The sequence below is a fragment of the Zonotrichia leucophrys genome, chromosome 9, assembly GCF_028769735.1.
Source record: "Zonotrichia leucophrys gambelii isolate GWCS_2022_RI chromosome 9, RI_Zleu_2.0, whole genome shotgun sequence".
Taxonomy (NCBI): domain Eukaryota; kingdom Metazoa; phylum Chordata; class Aves; order Passeriformes; family Passerellidae; genus Zonotrichia; species Zonotrichia leucophrys.
The window spans coordinates 17,511,837-17,532,756 of NC_088179.1; the positions used below are offsets into that span (position 1 = coordinate 17,511,837).

The 20,920-nt window shown below is 38.3% G+C and overlaps 1 protein-coding gene across 1 annotated transcript; it reads left to right on the top strand.

Moving 5' to 3' along the window:
- The first annotated feature begins 1,627 nt into the window (after window positions 1-1,627).
- Window positions 1,628-20,740, top strand: MCCC1 (methylcrotonyl-CoA carboxylase subunit 1). Its single transcript, XM_064721160.1, has 19 exons — window positions 1,628-1,794; window positions 2,862-2,908; window positions 3,914-4,053; window positions 4,466-4,561; window positions 4,709-4,830; window positions 5,754-5,901; window positions 6,683-6,804; window positions 7,901-8,012; window positions 8,340-8,421; window positions 9,207-9,334; window positions 10,234-10,417; window positions 11,073-11,182; window positions 12,399-12,615; window positions 13,337-13,423; window positions 13,989-14,038; window positions 14,976-15,113; window positions 16,462-16,569; window positions 17,569-17,640; window positions 19,165-20,740. The coding sequence occupies exons 1-19, from the start codon at window positions 1,739-1,741 to the stop codon at window positions 19,282-19,284; spliced, it is 2,139 nt and encodes a 712-aa protein (XP_064577230.1). The 5' UTR covers window positions 1,628-1,738; the 3' UTR covers window positions 19,285-20,740.
- The last annotated feature ends 180 nt before the right edge of the window (window positions 20,741-20,920 follow it).

Here is a 20,920-nt window from a genome sequence, read left to right on the forward strand (position 1 = left end):
AATGAATTAATTTTTATTTTAAATAAATAATTCATGTTACATTTTTCACAACCTGCTCATGGGAAAAATTATTACAAGAAAATGGCTCAAATTATTAATCAAAGCATCTTTTAAGATATGTCCAGCTTCCACAATAGCTTTTTTTTTTAAATGTTGCCAACCCAACCTATCCACTACATTAGCAGGTCCACCTGAGTGCTTCTGACTACGGATGTACACATCAAACATATTACTGGTGTCACTGAGGAAATTAATATTTCTGCATTTAAGCTTTATTACACTGTACTTTCAAACATCTGCATGTACAGTCTGGTGATCCCTCTTGACTTTGCAAGCCCTAAAGGTCCTGCTGGCAGGATGCCTCCACCAAGAGCAGATTTGCAATGTAAATGAGTTTGCCATTTCCATTAGTTCTATTGCTAAAAGCCTCCTCTGCCACCTCTGATTTATGTACTGTAAAATATCTGTAGCTCTCCCCAATGTCCAACAGTTAAACTACATAAAATGCTGCCATCTTGTGTTTAGAGACAAATTAACCATGACCTTTTAAAAATCTGAATTACAAAAGGCAAAAGTAGGATCTACACTGTCAGCATCTTATGTTGAAGAAGATTGGAGTGAATGGATTATGGAAAAGTGGAAGCTTCACTTAATAATTTAGTTTTTAAAATCTCATCCATAGAGCAAGTGCTGATCCCTCTTGCAGTCCGGGCCAAGGGATGATTTCCCCGAGCTGATCCAGTGTCTGTTTAACCTACTTGAACCTTCCAGTCACTGATGTGAGGGGTCACCACAGCAAAGTAAAAAAAGCAAGAGTGGAACAAGCAGAGACTGCCTGCATACTGAAGATGCTCTTCACCTAAGAAAATGCTTCAGAGTATGGAGAACACTTAAGACACTAAACACTGCCACTACTACAATTGATAGCTTGTGTATTCCTGCAGTGAAAAAGCACGCAGCTTTGCTTTTTGTAAACAACAACTGGAAATACTTATTTTGACTGTGCTGGGGCCGGGCAGGTTTAGCAAGGCCCCGCACTGGGGTGGGCTGGGCCTTAAACTGATAAACATTGGGAACAAATCCTTCTCTGTGAGGGTGCTGAGGCCCTGGCACAGGCTGTCCAGAGCAGCAGTGGCTGCCCCATCCCTGTAAGCATCCAAGGCCAGGTTGGATGGGGTTGGCACAACCTGTGTCCCTGCTCAAGGGAGAGTAATGTAATGTGATGAGCTTTAAGCTTCCTTCCAACCCAAATCTTCTGCGGCTCTGTGTCTTGCAAAGCTCCAAAGCCTGAGGGAGCAGAATAGATTCTGATGCTTTCTGATCCCCCCGCTCTGTGACCTCCTGTGCTGCCCGAGGCGGTTTTGAAGCCGGACCTGGGGATGTTGAGGTACCCGAGGATGCCCACGCCATTCCCAAGCACGCACACCTTTGTGTATCGCTATCCCATTACAACCCCAGATATCATTCCTGAAGGAGCACGCTCAGCTGAGCCCGTGCACCCACAGGGCCGACACCCCTTCAGCGACACGCATCGTTTCACATTAAAATGAAGTTTATTCCATCGGCCCTCTCGGCGCCGTTCCTCGGTGCCGCCCAGCCCCGCCCCCGACAGCCATTTCCGCGGCTCTCCCCGAGCGGGCCCCGGCCGTGCCCGGCTCTGCTCCCGGTGACGCGCTCCCTCCGCCCGCTCCCTCCCTCCCCCTGAGGGCTTTCCCCGCTGCCGCCCGCGCTCCCCAACATGGCGCTGGCGGCGGCCGAGCGGGGCCGCGGCTGCCTCGGGGCGCTGCGCCGGCTGTGAGTGCGGGCCGGGGGAGGCCCGAGCGGCCCCGAGCGCGGGCAGGGGCGGCCGGGCCGGGGGCAGCCGTGGGTGCGGGCCGGGGCGGCCTGAGGAGCCGCGGGGAGCTGCCCACGGCGAGCACGGAGCCCGCTGCCCGGGCAGGAGGGGAGGGGGCTCTGCGGGGCGTGAGGGGACACACGGGGAGCCCGGGCTGCTCTGGGGGAAGGAAGAGCAAATAAACCCTCGTGGGCCCTAGGGAATGGTTGTGGCAGCTGCTGCGGGTGCCACGAAGCTGCCCCGGCCCCGGGGTCGGTCCGCAGGCTGCGCGCAGGGAGGTGACCATGACAGCTGTGTATTCAGTGCTTAATACATGCACAGATTCCTCCTCTGTTACAGCCGAGCTCTGCTTGTGTGGTGCCGAGGACGTCCCGTGTCTTTTTGTCCGATAACGCTTAAAGAATGCTGGACTTGATCCAAAATTCCGACTTTGTTTTACATGCTAATTAAAACAGCTCCAGGAGTTTGCTCTCACAGCTCTATCCAGTCACTTCGCTGCCGTTATCTCATTTAGTTAGCATTAATCATCTGAAGTTAAACTTTCCATTTCTAAAAGTCTCCATAGCTCACTCTTGCTCTTTCATATTGTTTTCTCTTGTACCTTTGCTTTACAAAAGCAGCTCCTATTGCCTTTTTAAGCTTTTTTATTTTATGTTTGCTCTTGTCTTCTCTCCCAAATACTTCATGAGTTGGCCTCTCTGTAATAAATAAATGTGATTTGTTGGCTATTCTGTCCACCAAAAAGAGGTTTTTTGCTTGTTTGTTTTAAGAAAACTCCTTGATTATTTCTGTTTGAGCGCTACTGAAACAGCATGGGGATAATTTTTATTGTGTCCCAAGTGAAAGTACTTAGGGAGAGATCTGGTGAAGTTTGAGCAACTTCCCTTGTTACACCTGAGTGTGTTCTGTGTCAGTAGATGTATCAGAAGTTTCAGTGCTGTCCTTCTCTCACCTGAAAATTAAAATAGCTCAGTTGCCACTTGTTCATATGCACTTGTAACACTTCTGTCCCTTTATAATTGCACAGGCAATGGAACCAAGTACGAATATTTGTGAAATGGGCTTCAACGATAGGTATGAAATTTCACTTCTTTAGCTACTAGCTTAAATTGCTATGCAGTGTGGATGGTTTTAGAGTATTAGTTGCTGAAAGACTTAAGGGTTTTTTAAGAAATATTCAGTATCTTCACAGTTTCTGGAAACAGGAACCTGTGTGTTCCTGTTAGCTAACCAAAGAGAAATCATCTTTAATGTTTAAACAATATTTTGTATAATTTTACCTATAATAATTAGGTATATGGAAATTAATGAAAACTATTTGTTTTTTGTGGTGTTTTCCTCTGAGTCCTTTTCTGATACACAAGTTGCAGAGTCTCTGAGAATTGTTTTGTGGGCATTATGGTATTTAAACAATATAAGAAGGAGCGTAAAGGGGTTTAGCAAGTTTATTTAAACTCACTCTGAGTTCATGTTATATAAAAAGTTATGTTTGAGGATTCAGAGATCTTTTTCATTTTATTGTTTAGTTTTAAGCTGTTTAGTTCTCACTGAGAAGTCTCTGTCAGTGCTGCCCTTACACTTCTGTCAAGTTGTGCTGCTGTCATGACAATTTTTAGAAGTTTGTAAGTCACTGATGAAAAAACCAAAACAATAAAAATTGATACCTTTTTATTTCTTTGTCACTGTGTATCAAGGGGGAACAGTGCTCTTCATATGTGATCACTGCTGTTGTGGGGGACACAGCAGCTTTGATTGTTTCCTGGTTAGTCCAGAAGGTGCATAGCACAACTATAACGATCAGCTGTTGTGTGGAAGTGCTCTTTTTTAGGGTAAGGCTATATTTCTTGAATTCTGAAAAAGAAAAAAAAAAGGCTTAAAGATACTTCTGCATAAGGACTCTGAGTTAAGAATTCGAAGAGCAGCTTGAAAATGATTTTGGATGAAGCGTGCTTTTTCCATTATTGAAGAAATGCGTAAACTTTATAAATAATGTAAAAGAAACCAGAATTTTAAAGTTGCTTTGTTTCCAGGGGTGTTTTTGTGGCTTGGTTTCTTACTGTGCTTCATCCTTTCAAACAGGAGGTCACAGCATAGGGAAGATCCTCATTGCAAACCGAGGAGAAATCGCCTGCAGGGTGATGAGAACAGCCAAGAAAATGGGGGTGAAGTCTGTGGCAGTTTATAGTGAAGCAGACAGGAATTCCATGCACGTAGCAATGGTGAAGTATATTCATTAAATTTGTGGCTGATGTTCGTTCATCACAGTATTTTTCATTGATAAGTTCCATGGGTAAAGCAGATTTGGGTGCTGATGCAAAGTTGATTCTCACTGCTGTAGACCACTGCCAAGTTTTCCTTGAATGGGTGGAAAGTTTGCCTGGTCTCTGTCTCAATACCTGATATCTTTACAAGAAGTGCATTCAAGTTTGGCTCTCTGACTCTGGACAGCCAGGGGTTAGAGAATAGTCTGTGATTCTGGGGAAAAAGTTAGATTTCTTTCACCCAGCTGAGCCTCTCCATGAGGAAAGGCAGTGATTTAAACTGCAGTCTGATAAGTGATGTAATTAGCTCAGAAACTCATTTAAATTTGCTAGTAACCAGTCTCTGTTGTGTGTGTTTTTTGTAAGACAGGCAGATGAAGCATATTGCATTGGTCCACCACCCTCACAGCAGAGTTACTTGGCCATGGAGAAAATACTGCAGGTGGCCAAGGTCTCAGCAGCACAGGTAAGGAGATCAATAACATTTTCTGTTACTTCCATGTCTTTAGTTCTTCGCTTTTGCTCATCTTGCTTTTCCTTAATGAACTATGAAATTTCTGAGTTTTCTAAGCTAAACTTAGAAAAACAGGCTGGTTACATTTTTCTGTTTCAGGCTATTCATCCAGGTTATGGTTTCCTCTCAGAAAACACAGAGTTTGCAGAGCTGTGTAAGCAGCAGGGAATCATCTTCATAGGTCCTCCTTCATCTGCTATCAGAGATATGGGTATTAAAAGGTATCTATTTCTGATTTATTACTTGGTTGTGCAGTTTACAGCCTGGCAAAGCTGATTTTGTTAACAAATGACCAGTTGCTCTGTAATTGTTTTATTCTGTCAATTTGCATTGTATTTTTACAGTTTTCTTCAAAGGAATAAACTCCAGGTTTATAGATTCATTTAGGGACATAAACAGCCAAGATTGTGCAGTTATTGGGATTTTAGTAATTAAATAATTCTACTTTTCCAGAATTGAAGCATTGCAATGTAGTATAGGTAAAGGTTCAGCAGTCAGATTTGGAAGGGTCAAAAGAGCAGTGGAAAAGAAGCACCAAATCATCAGGATTGTTGTGTCTCATGTAAAATTATAAGTTTAGTTCATCACAGAGAATCTTATTCTTAGATCAAAGAAAGACTTTAAAGGTATGAAGTATAAATCAAGAATATGGAAATGAAGTTATTACTGACACAAGAACTGTATAATCATAGTTAGAGAGAATTAACTTTATCACCTCATAATGTGAGAATAAATTGCCTCAGTAATTTAACGAGCTTTGCATGCATTTTGGAAATTAGAGTTGTTACGCTTGACTGTTTTATGTGTGGTGTGAATGTAGCCTGTGTAATGAAAAGTTTTGCCTTTGTACAACTTTCAATATTGTAGTGCTTTAATTTGAGATTGTTAAATTTTGGCATATATAATGTGGAAAAACCAGTCAAACTAAAGTGTAATCCTGCTAGGAGAAACAAAAATGTTTGTTGGAAGCATGTGCTGAATTACAGTCCAATGCTGTGTAACCACTATGCAAGTAGTCCTGTTGAGGTCTAGTGTGGAACTGTTTTCATGGAGAGAATAAACATTGGGAGCATTAGACAGGTTGGAGCTTAAAGTAAGAAAAAAATATTTTTATCATTCTAAATATAAAACTGTTCTGTCAAAGCACTTCCAAAGCTATAATGTCTGCTGCTGGCGTTCCTGTTGTTGAAGGTTATCATGGAGAAGATCAGTCTGATGAGTGCCTAAGGGAACAGGCCAGGAGAATTGGATACCCAGTAATGATTAAAGCTGTCCGTGGGGGTGGAGGAAAGGTAAGGAACTCCTCTGTTCATCCTGTGCTGTCAAGTTACCATGGCTCAGCATCTGCAACTCAATGTTGTAAAAGAAATCAAAAACTGGAAAAGTACTTTGTGCTAAAATTTATTAATGGCCAGTCTAGCACTATGAAATCTCACTTCCCTTTGATATGCAGAAGATAACTAGCTAGAATAAACTGGAAGAATTTTGTTGGTTTCAGTGGATCTCCAGTAATTCACATGAACAGAAAAGTTATGCTGTGGATTTGTGCAAAATGAGATGACTTTAAATTGTTACTCTGTGATAGCTTCTGTGACTTCCTTTGCTAACAGTTTTAAATATTGCATAAGAAATGATTACAAATACCATTTTGTGTTTAGATATTTTTCAATGGGTGGTGAACTCCCAGTCTAAATCAAATTATGCTCTGAAATAAATGTCTATAAAAATTACTATAGAAAATTTTAGTTATTTCCAAAACAGCTAGATTTATTTTGTAAAAAATAAGTTTTTCTCTGCCAGCCTTGGAAAATTTCTATAATATTTGAGGACACAATTGAATTTTGTGCTCACTCATATCAATGGAATGATAATATCTATTTTTTACATTTCTTGTGACGCTTTCAGTGAGACTTAGTTGGATTATTTTACTGAAAGCTGATACACAATTCTGCTAAAGTTTATGAAAGAAAGAAAAAACATATTATTTTTAAGCTAATTTCTCACTCTGTGTGCAGCAAGGTTTTTCATTGTGTATTTTTAGCTATTTAGATAAGCTTTGTTCTTGTATTTTAGGGCATGAGGATTGCTCATTCAGAAAAGGAGTTTCTGGACCAACTGGAATCAGCAAGGAGAGAAGCAAAGAAGTCTTTTAATGATGATGCAATGCTGATTGAGAAATTTGTAGATAATCCAAGGTGAGAAGCAGATGTTTCAATATAAACACTGTAATGTTTATTCTACTTAAATAAACATAAATAGCTCCATTTAGTTAAATAAACATAACTAGCTTAGTTGTAGGATTAAAATTGGTTTTGTATGTCTGATTTGCACTATGAAATTTGTTAATTTGGTCAAAATTGTTTATAATTCATTGAATTTCTTGTAGTGGCTTTGTTTTGAATGACAGGAATTAAAATGCTATTGCTTGGGAGATGTGGCAGTGAGATGTCTAAAATTGATTTACATCTAGGAAAATAATCACTATAATATTTAAACTATAGACCTTAGTCAAGCTGTGATGGTGTTTCTGCTGCCCTCAGGTGTCCCAAACCAGTTATTTAATCTTCCTCTACTTCAGTGTTTCAAACAGAAGTGAGTGTCTTTAGCTCATGTGAAACTGAACTGATTTATTTTTTATAAAGAATGTCTCAGAGGTCTGTTTGACACTTGTACTTTACATCTGTTCTTCCTTGAAGCATCACTATAGGGAAAGCATTTGTTCCAAAGAAATTGAGGGTCTGCTTATGCTGTCAGGTAGAGATGAGAAAAAACTCATTGCTGGGGAATTTCTTTTGCCAGGATCAGGGGATTGTCAGAAAGGTGATGTATTTTTATTAGTTTTATGCATAGAATAAACTTCTGCTACCTAATAGTTGTCCTTTGAAATGGTGTTTTGAAGTGAACAATGTTATTTCTGAGCCAGCACTGCTATTGTCTCTTGTGAATTGCTGCACAATAAATTATGAGGGAAATAATCATTATCAAATTAATAGTGAAGTGGTTTTACTTTTATTATAATAACTAAGAAAGAGGTAGCAGCCCTCAGATATATGTCTTGCTTATCCTACAATCTATGAGATTTCACTGCAGTAGTTGGTGTTAGAAATCCTCTTTCATTTAGAAGATTAAGTCTAAACCAGTAAAATCCTGCATAGTATCAGCCTCACTTTACATTTTTGGCATTTATTTAAGGGCAGACACTTAAACTTATAAGAAATCCTGTTAAAATGACAAGTTTGAAGTCTGTTTGGGGCATTAAAATACATTAAAACATTTATTTTTATGGAGCAGGCATGTTGAAGTCCAGGTATTTGGTGACCAGCATGGCAATGCAGTGTATTTGTTTGAAAGAGATTGCAGCGTGCAAAGGAGGCATCAGAAAATCATTGAGGAGGCACCAGGGGTGAGCAGAAAATTGTTAATATTTTTTATAAACTGCCATGTTTTATAATAATTGCTATCCCCCACTAAATGTATGTAGTGGGTAATAATTTATTTGTAATTCTCAGACCTATTTTAGTTTTGCTGCTGAAGATGTTCTAATTGGGAAACAAAAGCTACATTCTTTAGGAAAGTGATTCTCAAAGAAGTATTATGTAGATTTCAAGTGTAACATAGATCAGGGTTTGGCTGCAGTTGTTAATTCTGTTCAATATTCAGTCATACCAGGTTTTATATCACCAAACTTAACAATAGTTTGTAATCTTTTTATTATTATTATTATTTACAGCCAGGAATTAGTCCAGAGGTTCGAAGGAGACTTGGAGAAGCTGCTGTCAAAGCAGCTAAAGCAGTGAATTATGTGGGAGCAGGTGAGCCTGGGGAGGTGCAGCTTTTAACTTAGTCAGATTTAAGTCTCAAGCAAATGGCATCTGGTTGTTTCCAAGTATGACACACATCCCTCAAATTTTTGAGGTTTAGGCAAGTAATCATGTAGTTAATTCTGATGTAATTACAGATTTAAATTAGCATACCTGAACTCAAGACCAGTGGCAGCTGAAGGATAGAAGGAAAAAAATTTCAGGGCAGATAATTTGGTCAGCTCAACTGTTGTTGGAAAGTGAGCATTATGAATTAGGAAATTTGAGCTGAGCGAGGGGAAAATAATTTTTCTTTTAGCATAGAGAGGGTAATACTTTATATGCAAACAGTAGTCTTTAAAAGAAAATCACAACTCACTTTAAAGTCCACACAATTTCCCAGATGAAAAATAACCTCCTGAAATGATTTGTAATTTTCTTTTCTCACTGTTTTCTTCAGATATTTATTTTAAAAAAATGATATGCCCTATGAATATTCAGAATACTTTCAAAGAGTCTTGATGCACTTTTTAAAGTGCTAATGAAATGCAGCTCTTACTGTAGAGAATGGCTACTAAACAAAGGTTATGTAAATGTACAAGGAAACAACCCTTCTGTTTTCAGATCTCAATTTTGTGACCCTTTTAGATTATTTGTATAGAATTTAATGGAATTCAGTGTGTCTGATTGAGAAATAGTAGTCTTGGCATAGTTGAATTAAGTGTCTTGGATGTCTTTTCCATAAATGGACACCTAAGATGCTGTTAGGTGAATTGTCCTTTTGTTAAATACTTCAGGAACAGTTGAATTTATTATGGACTCCCAACATAATTTTTACTTCATGGAGATGAATACCAGGCTGCAAGTGGAGCACCCAGTTACAGAGATGATCACTGGAACAGACCTGGTGGAATGGCAGCTCAGGGTGAGTGTTAATTGATTTTACATGGAGAGTTGCTCCTGGGTGCTGTGTGACACTGCCTGTGAGAGGCAGATGGGTTTCCAGATCCTCATCTCCTGCTCAGCTGTCAGGGTAGAGTTTCCTTTGCTCCACAGGAACATCTCACGTTGCTGTAGTGGATGTAGAGCATTGTGTAGGTGCTCTGAATTTCAACCAGCTGTGTAGAGAGGAAACATTTTTAAAATGTATTTAGAGACATTAACAGACAGTGTGGAAAGTGGGAGAGAGTGGGCTCCTGATCTTTCCTTTGCTATGTTGTAAGGTTTCTAAAACTCTGATTGAAATGGATCTGTGACCCAAAAGTCAATCAGACTGTAGGAGGAAAAAATCCTCACAAAAACCTGTGTCTGGTGTTATACCAGTATAGCCACATTCTATAGAAACAGATGTACAGTGGGGTGGACTGGAGCAGTGGATTTCCTCACACACCCAATTTGCAGAGATTATTCACACGTTTGAGTGATCACAGGAAGTTTTGGGCATTAGGGAACTTGAAATAAACCCCAATTCTGTTTGCATAAATCCAGAAGTGAGGACAACAGCTTAAGTAGTGTGAGATTAAGGGTGGGAAAGTGTAATCAGAAAGAAAATTAAAATGGCAATGCAAAAAAAAAAGAACATTTGTCTTCCTTATCTGGGCATGGAAATTGAGAATTGAACCCTGAGTTAGAGCAGGAATCAAACAACACTGGAAGAGAAAAACAAGGTGGACAGGTTCAGTGGTCGTGGCAGTGTTTTTCTCCTTGTGCTTTTTAAAATATGCTTCCTAGTTGTTCATATTCAGAAGAAATACAGTTAATATTTCATATATCAGCATTCCAGAATATGGATTGTGCATTAAAGAAAAAACCTATTGTTTTCAGGTTGCTGCAGGAGAGAAGATTCCTCTACTGCAGGAAGAGATCCTGCTCCAGGGCCATGCATTTGAAGCTAGAATATATGCTGAGGACCCTGATAATAACTTTATGCCAGGAGCTGGGCCCCTGTTGCACTTATCCACCCCCCCAGCAGATCGTTTCACCAGGATAGAGACCGGAGTCAGGCAAGGTAAAACTGAAGGCAGTGATGGAAGAAGAAATAATTAACATCAAGAACTTACCTTTGTAAGCATTTCCCTCTTTGGCCTGAATGAGTTTGTCTAAAAGAGTGTTGGTTTAAAGACAAATCCCTCCAGAGTATTATTCTTCCTTATCATTTTCCATGTACTTCTGGTCAGTCACTGAATATTTTATTTACCTCTTCTTTATCTATTATCATTATAATAGATAAAGAAGAGGTAAATAAATTATAAAATAATAAAAATATAAAATAATATATGTTATAAAATAATAAATTAAAAAAATTATATCATTATAATCTGTCATTATAAATTAATGTCCACTGGCTCATAGTGGTGATATTTTCCTCACTGTTTAGCAATCCTGCATTCTGATTGCAATAAGAAAATTGAATTTGAGTCATGTTATCTCTACAAAAATTTATAAATGTATTTATAAAATTTATAAAAAGTCTGTGCTGAAATTGGCCTTGAAATTGAAATGCCAGGTCACATCATCATGTCCTTAAACAATTTTAATCTTGAGAGAAATGTGGCCATGAATTGTGCCCGTATTGGATGCCATGTGCCCAGTACTTTGCATTACCAACTTTCATGAATTTGTGGTTGCATGTTAGAGCATTTTTGTTTATTGCCATGTTCCAGGTGATGAGGTTTCTGTGCATTATGACCCCATGATTGCCAAGCTGGTGGTTTGGGCTGAGGACCGGCCGGCAGCGCTCAGAAAGCTGCGCTACAGCTTGCGCCAGTACAACGTAAGTGTGGTACCACAGCCTGAGCCACAAAAGCATGCAGAAAATACTGCAGTAAAACAAAAGTGCCTTCCCAAAGGGAGCCTGCATTGCTACTGCTATTTCAAACCCATTAGTTGTTTGCAGAAGTTGTATTTTTTCCCAGTTTGCAAACTGTTTTCATTGGTGGAGTGAGTGAAAATAAGTGTGAAGCCCAGTTTTAGGCATAGATTTTTAAGTTTGTGGTATCTTCAGTTTGAATATGCACCTGGGACTTCATAGAAAGGTAAGGCTAAACAACATTTTCAGTTGTACTGTGAGCTTTCTAAGACTTAAATGGTTTCTTTAGTGGAATTTGTGTCAGACAACGTTTGATTGTAATTTTTAATTTATTAAAAGAATTAAGTTTTTAGACTATATTTGTAGTAAAGAAATATGCTGTCAGTTCTTTTTAAGAAACATTCCGTTTTTCCCCTATGAAAACTGCAGGTATTATAACTGTTTTCAAAAGTGGAATTCAGGAGGTTTGGCTTGAGGTGAGACTGAATATTGCTTGTGCAGAACGAATTTACACTTTTAAATCAACAACATGAACGTCATGTTCATGTGCCTGAGGTAGTGATAGTGTTGGGCCCCTTATGCTTTAGATAAAAATGAAATTTACTGCAAGAGAAAGAGATTAAAGAATTCTCTTAGTTTTTCCAGAATTTTCTTAGTCAGTAAATGTTGACAGCATAACATGGTTACCAATTTCACTGATTTCTCTAAAATAATATTGTTTCATTAGGTATTTTGCACTATAGGAAATGGATAGTATCTAGTAAACTTATAGAAGTCCCTGTTGCTACTTTTTACTATTAAAAGATCAAATATGGGATACTGGATTTATTGTAACTCATTTTTAATAAGAAGCCCTTGTTAAGTTAGGAATGTTCTTTTAAATACTCAGAGCACAATTTTCCAAAAGTAGGGTTTTTTCTGAAATTACCTCCTGTTACTGTTTCTGGGAAACCTTGCTCAGTTTCACAGTGGACAAAGGCAACATTTAGAAAACAGAATGCTTTTGAGAAAGCAGCTTTTGGGTTTTGTTTTGGTTTTTTGTCTTTTTACACTCAGTGGTTTTATTGATAGTAAAACAGACCAGTTGAATTAATTACATTTTATTGATAAACTTTGGGAGCAGAAAGCTGTGTAGTCATAACTCAGTTTGGCAATGTGCTTCTGTTCTGTTTCTTTACAGATTGTAGGATTAAGCACTAATATTGATTTCTTACTGAGCCTGTCAGGACACCCACAGTTTGAGGCTGGAAATGTGCACACTAATTTCATTCCTCAACACCATGATGAACTATTTCCAGCCAAAAAGGCAACTCCACATGAAGTTTTGTGTCAGGCAGCTCTAGGGCTCATACTGAAAGAGAAGATGCTAACAGATGCTTTCAGAGATCAGTCAGATGGTAAGGATCATTGTTTTGTATTGTTTTATTTTATGGGTTCGTGTGCAGTTATTTAATTTGGATGTTTTTTCTTTGCCCTACTTTGTGCCTGCTCAGGGTTCTGTGTTCTGGCATCTCCCAGGTATTTGCACACAGGGCAGAGTATAACTTTTGTTAAGGGTCAGATAGGGAATGTGTCACCACTGTGGTGTCCAGAGCACTTCCCAAAGCCCTTCAGACAGGCACTGCCTGGAAAACCTTGGGGATTCCTGGTCAGTGACACTGTGAGCTCTTTGCTCTTGGTAAGCACAAGCAGTGACCTTCTGCCTCTGTTATTCCTACAGCTGCCCAGGGGCTTCAGACAAAACTACCTCTGCTCTGAATGGGAGAGCAGTGGAGGTTTAATGGAGCCTTCACCTAAAGGTTAATCAGGACTTGCTCTGGTGTGGTTGAATTCTGATGCTCTCCAGTCCTGTTCAGGGATGTGTTCATGGAAAACAGCCAGTGCCCTTCTCAGTGTCATGTTTTCTGTAGGTCACACAGCATCAATTTATTCAGTGTTGGAGATCAAGGAATTGTCACTCTCTCTGACTACAGTAGTTCCCCAGTCTTTTCTGTGCAATATAAATACATCAATATGGAGTTAGTAAGAGTAGGACAATGATTTTAAGGCTAAGTTCTAAGTATTGTGTTTTGCTGAAGTTGAATGAAAAATAACATATCTGTGTATTTTGTGTTTTAGATAAATTCTCACCATTTGCATCCAGCACTGGTAGAAGAATAAATATATGTTACACTAGAAAACTGTCTCTGCTGGATGGGGAAAACAGTAAGTTAATAAAAAAGTCTGTAGAGGGAAGGGAGATACTTGATGGATGAAGTTATTTTAACTGGTGTTTGAAAATTCAGGCTAAGAAACAGCATAGAATCAGTATGAATTTTATGCAGTGTAAGCTGGGAATTCACAGAATTGCATGTTTAATCCACACTGTTAGATCCTGAGGACATGTAAACCAAATTGAAATGACTACTAATTCATGTTCATCATTTAAATGAATGAGGTTGAGATTTTAAAAAGAGAAGAATGCCATTCACTTTTTTTGAACTCCTTTTTGTTGTGAAAGGAGTACTTCCTCCCCTCACAAACTTGTTTTCTGTCCATATAATACAGATTTTAGATACATGATTTCAGATGTTCATCTTTGAAAGAAAAATTGTCTGGAATTCAGTAGGAATTCTGCAGTGTGTAGTAAGCTAATCTGAAAATTGTTGTTATCTTAGTGTTGGTGGGCCTCATTTTTATCAAGAAAGCCTTGATAGAGCTTAGATGCCATCATTCTCTAGATACTCCAGTGAAATCTACTCACACATACATGTTTTGTTTTATTGAACAGTTGTGGATGTAGCTGTAAGTTACAATCAAGATGGGTCATACAAAATGCAGGTACAAGTACAATTTTTTTCAGCTACTTCATTAGATAAAAGAATCAGTTTCCTGTAGATTTCTCTTAATATTAATTGTTGCTAAAGTTGCTTGATGATTACAGAAGCAGGATTCTGTTTTTAGTTTGCTTGTATCCATTGCTATATACTGTTACTTTGACCTGAAATTATCTGTGCTAGGTGCTGGATTGGCATGGAAGAGCTACCAAAATGTTTCTGACAAGGCTAAGAGAGGTGTTTGTATTTTCAGTACTTAAAGGTCTTATTCTTTATTTTCCTTGTTGAATTTGTCTGTTTAAAACCTGGGGAGTTAGATTTAAATCTGCATTTAAAAGACTTTTTTTCCACAGGACTCCTGCTCTATTCTGTCTATGAGAATGGATCTCCTGTGGGATAAATAAAACTTTCTAGAGCATTATCTGCAAGATAACATTTTATTTTGAAGATGGAAATTGGAGAGTGATTACCAAATGAGCTGAGGAATCTTCTGGTTAGATAATTGAATGATGCCCCTAGAATTGGCTTCTTTGTCCATGCTCTAGAGCTCCTGTAGTAAACAGCTCAAGATGCCTTAGTTGTAGATCATTTTGTGTGTGCACATGTGAGTCTCCAGTTGTTGGCTTAAGGAAATTGTGTTTGGCTGGGTGTTCAATATCCCCTGTAGCTGAATGTCTTATTCTCTCAGATTTGGCACCCAGAATGGATGAATGCTCAAGAATGTCCTGAGTGAATATATTAGATAATTTGCTAAGCTATTTTTATTGGATACAGAACAGTCTCTTAACTGAAAAATAAAGGATACATAAGGTTTAGAAATGTTTTTTTAATTCCAGAGTTGCCTATGCAGAATCACAAGTTATGAGGGTACAAATACAATCTTTTGATTTACTGCTCATAAAGGGTTAGCCTTTGTCCTTATAAAAGCATTTAACTTTCAGATTCAAGATAAAATGTTCCTGGTTTCTGGAGAGATGTTGAAAGAAGATGATTCACTTTACTTGAGGTCTTCAGTAAATGGAACAGTGTCTAAGTCCAAGTTGGTCATTTTGGACAACACCATTTATCTGTTCTTCCCGGTAATGTTCCTTCCTTTATTATCACAAATTGAAAATTTTGGAATTTTATCCATATAAATGAACAATATAAATTGCAACAGAATGTGAAAGAGAAGAACAATTTCAGTCTCTTACTTTGACCTATCAAGTTTTGATACCTGTTGGATTATTGTTCTAATTAGAAATTCATTGCTTGCAGTGAGTGAGAAAAATAATTACTTTTAGAAAGTTAAAATACAGCTGGTGAGGAAATGATGGTGTGGAAATGATGGTTTGGCAGGGGGAACACAAAATACTAAATTTGTCAGGTATTCGGGTATTTTAAGTTTGTCACAGTAGCAAGTGCTTCAAACCAACAAATATTTGAAAGGTCTTGTCGGTGGTGTTTTAATTTCAATTGCAATTTTAAAATTATATGACAAGAAATAAATCAATACCAGTATGAGGAAGGATAACTTCAGCTAATACTAAAATATGCAATTATGAGTTACCATGGCATTATATGCATTGCATATATGCAAGTGACATTTGAAAGAAGAGGTACTCTAACTTGCATTATTAGGTTGTAGTTTTTTATTTACAGTTAAAACATTCCAAAGCCTTAAAGTAACTCAATGTAATTAAATAAATAAATTATTATTTATTAGTTCCAGTAAGTAACCTCTAGCACTGAGCCCCTTAAGACTTTCAGCAGAATGCAGCAAAAACTTTGTTGCTCCAGTGCTGAGGACAAAATAACCCCATGCTGGAATGGCAAAGCTCAGTGGTCCTGTGTATCAGAGAGGGGTCTGGGGTGAGTGATAGAGAAGAAATCACAGGGCTTTAGGGCATGGGAAGGATGTGGAGGGTATTGAGTCTGTGAGAGACTCTGGGAAGCAACTCTGAGAGGACTTAAGGGATTTTGAGTAACAGTGAGAAATTCTGACTAAATTTAGCACTGAATTAATTTTATTGTAAATTATGAAGGATTCATTGGCAGTGGCTGGCAGTGGAGATGCCAATGTGTCTCCTGCTTGTTACAAACAGCCTTTATGCATTTCCAAAACCTTCTGCACTGCTGATGCAGGAACAGGGAAGGTACAAATCCGGGGTTTGTACAAAGATCCACGTGGAGCTGCTTTGTCCCAGGGGTTGTTCCTTCCTTGCTGGTCCTTCCAGCAGCAGGTGTCACCTTCAGTGTGACTTGCTAGGCCTCGGGCACTGGCACAGCAGTGACATGGCAGTCCCAGTGCAGCCCTGACTGCAGGGTGTGCCACCCTCAGAGCTGACTGCTTTGCCCAAGGCTGGAGCTGTTCTTTCCCTGTCAGCCCATCTACTGCTGCTGTTACCTCATGTTGTTAACTCACCTGTCCTGGATTTTCTTTTGTAGGAAGGCAGTGCTCAGATTGGCCTCCCTGTGCCCAAATACTTGTCTGCAGTGAGTTCAGGGGCAGAACAAGGTGGAGCTGTGGCACCCATGACAGGCACAGTGGAGAAGGTAATTATAACAACAGGATGGGACCTGAATTCTCCAATATATTCAGATTTACTCTGCCAGAAATAGTGCTTCTGTACTGCCAGGAAAATGTACTGCCATTACTGTGCTGGGGACAGTAATGTCAGTGTTGTGTGGCTTCTGACTGGAAAAAGCTTTGTTTACTCTGAGTTTTCAGCAGCCACCCATGTCTTTTTAAGGCTTCCATCCTTTCTCTAGAGCGCTGGAAGACCTGAACTAATGCTACTGCTTAACTAATTTTTTCTTCATCTTAATTACTTCCCAAGTCAAAGCTCCCTGAAGTGCTATGGGCTGTTTGATTCATTTCATCTAACACAAGAGTGAGATGCACTTGCAAAAGAAGAAATACTCAGAAATGCCTCTTTTGTTAAGCTGTGAATTGATTTAATTTTCTTTAGCTCAGCAAGTCTTCTGCATTCTCTGTACAGTGACAAAGTTTCAACAGAAAGAGATTTTCTGGAGAGTTTAGTGGTTGAAAGATTCAACCACTAATAAAAAGACATAAAGGATGGAGTACATGGAACATGGATCTCTGACATCCTGAATGAACACTCCAAATCAGAGTAATTGTTGAAAAATGAGGTGGCTCCTGCCATATTCTTTCTGGATGTTGTTTTAAAGGCTTTAGGGACTGGCTTCAGGAAGAGGTTCTGCACTTTGCTCAAAATAGAATTGCTGAAGCCCAGAAATGGTAGACTATACATCATCTCCTGTAGTGTTTCTTCTTTGACAAGTAAATGGCTTCCTGGTCATCCTGTCATCTGGTACTGACCCTCTTTCTGTAGGCTCTGCCTTCCTCTAGGAGATCTATCTAGAACTATTCCCTATCTAAAGAACTCAGTTACCCAGACCAACAAAAATAATATGAGGCTGTTTTGCAAAACCTCCCTCCCTCTGTGCATTGTGTTAGTCAAGATCCTGCTGATTTTGAATGGTACAGGCATAAATGATTTTTTCCCCCAATTTTCTCCTGAATTTCAGGTGTTTGTGAAGGCAGGGGATAAGGTGCAGATTGGAGACCCTCTAATGGTTATGATAGCTATGAAAATGGAGGTAAGTGACATATAAAGGTTTTAATTATTGAGAAAATAAAAATCTGCTCAAAATTTAATAATTTTTGATTGCATTATTGAAGTTCAGTGTGGAGTGCAGCTTGCAGCTGTCAGTATCACTTCATCTGCTGTGACATCAGTGCTGTGTCTGACTGGATTTCAGAGGATTATATTTGCTGTTATTTTACTAACAAATGATGATTATATAATCCATGGTATTTTGCAGCTGGTTTAACATGCATTTGGGTGGTGGTGTCAGGCCTTCTGTCCCCTCCTCTCCTTTGACTTTTCTAGCACAGAACTGTCTTGGTGTCTTTTGCTCCCTGGTTGTGATCCAGGCACATGGATGTCTGCAGTTACTTCAAGCAGAGATTTAGCTAATGGGGACTTTGTAAATATACACAGGATTCTTCTTGTGTATAATCCTATAATTAATAATAATAATAATATTTACATAAAGTTTTATGAGGAGCACACTAAAGATTCTGTGTAGTTATCCACACAGCATTCAGAGGACTGAATTTTATCTTGTCACAGTGCTTGACTGTGGCTCAGATTGCTTGAATTACAGTTTCTGTAGCCTGAACTGGTTTAGTTTGACTATTAGTTTAAAATAAACCTCAATTTGTGGCAGCAGAACTAACACTGTTGAGAAAATCTGCCTTTCTCTTATCATGTTCTTTTTTTAATTACACTCAAATTCTATTAAATAGAACTGTGTGCTCTAAAAAACCTACACACAAACTTCTTTGCAGTTGGATGCTAAATGTGTTTGTGCCTCTTCAGCTGATATCCAGACTAACATTATCTGAGTTATTTTTTAAAGTGCTATTGAAATATAAAATGTAAAATTTAAAAAGCAAATTATTATTTAGAGAGTCCTTAGCTGTGAGGATTTAATATCTGATCTTACATGTTTTGATGCTAATCCTATGTAGAAAACTACCAAGAGGCAAAGCTACAATATCAAAGTGACCTGGTACAATGACAAGCAGACCAGCTGGGGGTTGTGTGTGAGCATGCTGTTCCTTTACTGTCATTAGTAGCTGTATTTCTGTTTCATCTGCATTTTGCCAAATATCTGCCCACTAAAGACCACTCCTGGCCAGAAAACAGAAATATCTTTAGTAAATCTGCAGATTTCTCTTAAGGGAACAAATCTGCTCTCTGATTAACATTTTGGATTAATAGTGTGTTATTTCTGTTTGGTATTTATTACAACAACAGAAAGTATTAGTGAGGTAAAATAAGTCAGCTGTTCATACTGATGATCATTCCTATGATGATGATAATTCATATAAATGTATTCTATAGCATTTTTCTCCCCAGTATACTTATCAAATATTCATGAGAAAACAAAACTCAGAAGTGGACTAGGAATGTTTCAAAGAAGGTTTAAGGTAAAAAATGTCAGAGGAAGGGATTAAGTGTGTTCAGTTCCATTTGGAGAAGCAGTAAAGCTGGCATTTGCTGGAGGGAAGCCCCTGAGTTGTCTGCTGCTGACCCTGGCTGTGTTTCTGTGCAGCACACCATCAGGGCTCCCAAGGCAGGAGTGATTAAAAAGGTCAATTTCCAAGAAGGTGCCCAGGCCAACAGGCATGCTCCACTCGTTGAATTCGTGGATGAAGAGGCAGAGTCAAAGTAAAATTCAAGGAAGGTGCATTTTATTTTTTCTACTTTGCTGATTTTCTCCTGGAAGAAGATTTCTTCGTGTTTTCAGCAAACTGTTTTGTATGATTGGAGGATTGGTTTCCTCTGAACTTCCTGCATAGTTTGACTGTAAATTATGCTGATTTCACTGAAATTTGGGTATCACTATACTGTAATTGTATTTATAACTTGTGGACCTATGTGATTGTTGTCCAGTGGTTGTTTGCTTGAGGAAAGGACTGGAAGAAGATGTGAAACTCTGAAAGGTTCAGAGAGGTTAATAAGGACTATAAGATACAGACAGGTTGGGTTCTTCTTATTCACAGATGCCTTTTTCCCCTTACATATGTGAGGATTGATTTGAAGGAAATCTGAAATACAGTTTTTCTATTTTCTGGCAAAATTCCTGATTGTATCTTATGTTTTTGCCTTATTAGGGAATTTAGGATTGTTCCTTAGCCCAGAATCCCACTCAGTCATTTCTGGTGCATCTGTTTTTCCTATTTACCTCAATGAGTTGTGAAAATTTGCATTTCAAAAATTACTTTAATATACCTCAAAATATGTGATGCAAAACATTTCTAAAATACATTTATTTGCTACACTAATCAAAGTTAAAATGTGACTGCTTTCAAAAAATGCCATTTTAACTTTAAACATGAAGTAGTAACATAATAATATAAGCTTATTTAATACTTAGTGTGCCAAAATACAATACTGACTTCAAAATCTTTGTTACTGTTACCATATTGTTCATGTTCTGGTGTATTTCTTATTGGGTGGAATGAAGTACACCACTGCCTTTATAACAACATGAAATAAGAATACTAAGAATAATTGATTTTTTTTGTATCTGCAGGGTTTCAAAAGGGAAAATTGGTAGGCTTTTGGATATGCAAAGAAAAAGAATTCTCAGACTGAGCATACTAATAATTTGCCATAAATTTAACTTATTTAGCCAGCACCTTAGGGAAACAAGGGAAAGAAAAAAAATGTTTGAATTGTTGCAAACTTTGAAAGTATTTTCATTTTTCAGTTAATGTGAAGTTCTGTTATCACATGAAGTTTTGATAAGCTAATTCAATTAAATAATCTGTTCTATACTGCAGAAAGGAGCAATCGGATTCTGCAGTGATCCCAAGCCTCTAGTTAAATCTGTGCAAATGGACCCTTATCTAAAATCTCATTTCTGAATCAATATACAGTATCATAGGGAATTCTCTGATCTGCTTTTATAATTGTGCAGCCTTGTCTGCAATGCAGAAAAAAAACCTGATGAAAAAGCAATGACTCTGGACGATCAGTGTATTAAAAGCATATTTTAATACTTTACCATTTTCCTTCCAATCCTATGGTCACCTAGCAAATAATTAAATTCCAGTGATCATCTTGTAGAATATTGCCACTATGATTTTTATTTACTGCCAAATAAAAATGAAGCATAACTTGGAATGATTGTTTCGATTTTTCTCCATTTTGTTCTTTCCTTGGTCGCTTCTGTCCATGCATTGGATTAGAGGGTTTAAGCAGCTGTTTCTGTATCATCTGATGATGATGAGCACAGTCTGCAGATCACATTTAGGAGGCAGCAATCCAGACACTCGTGATGGGTTTCACTGCAGGTAAGGGTA

Excerpts from the sequence above, each read along its gene's own strand:
- MCCC1 (XM_064721160.1), top strand. The coding sequence starts at position 1,739 with ATGGCGCTGGCGGCGGCCGAGCGGGGCCGCGGCTGCCTCGGGGCGCTG. Across the intron at positions 4,562-4,708 it reads CCAAGGTCTCAGCAGCACAG|GCTATTCATCCAGGTTATGG; the intron begins GTAAGGAGATCA and ends TTTCTGTTTCAG. Across the intron at positions 16,570-17,568 it reads TGACAGGCACAGTGGAGAAG|GTGTTTGTGAAGGCAGGGGA; the intron begins GTAATTATAACA and ends CCTGAATTTCAG.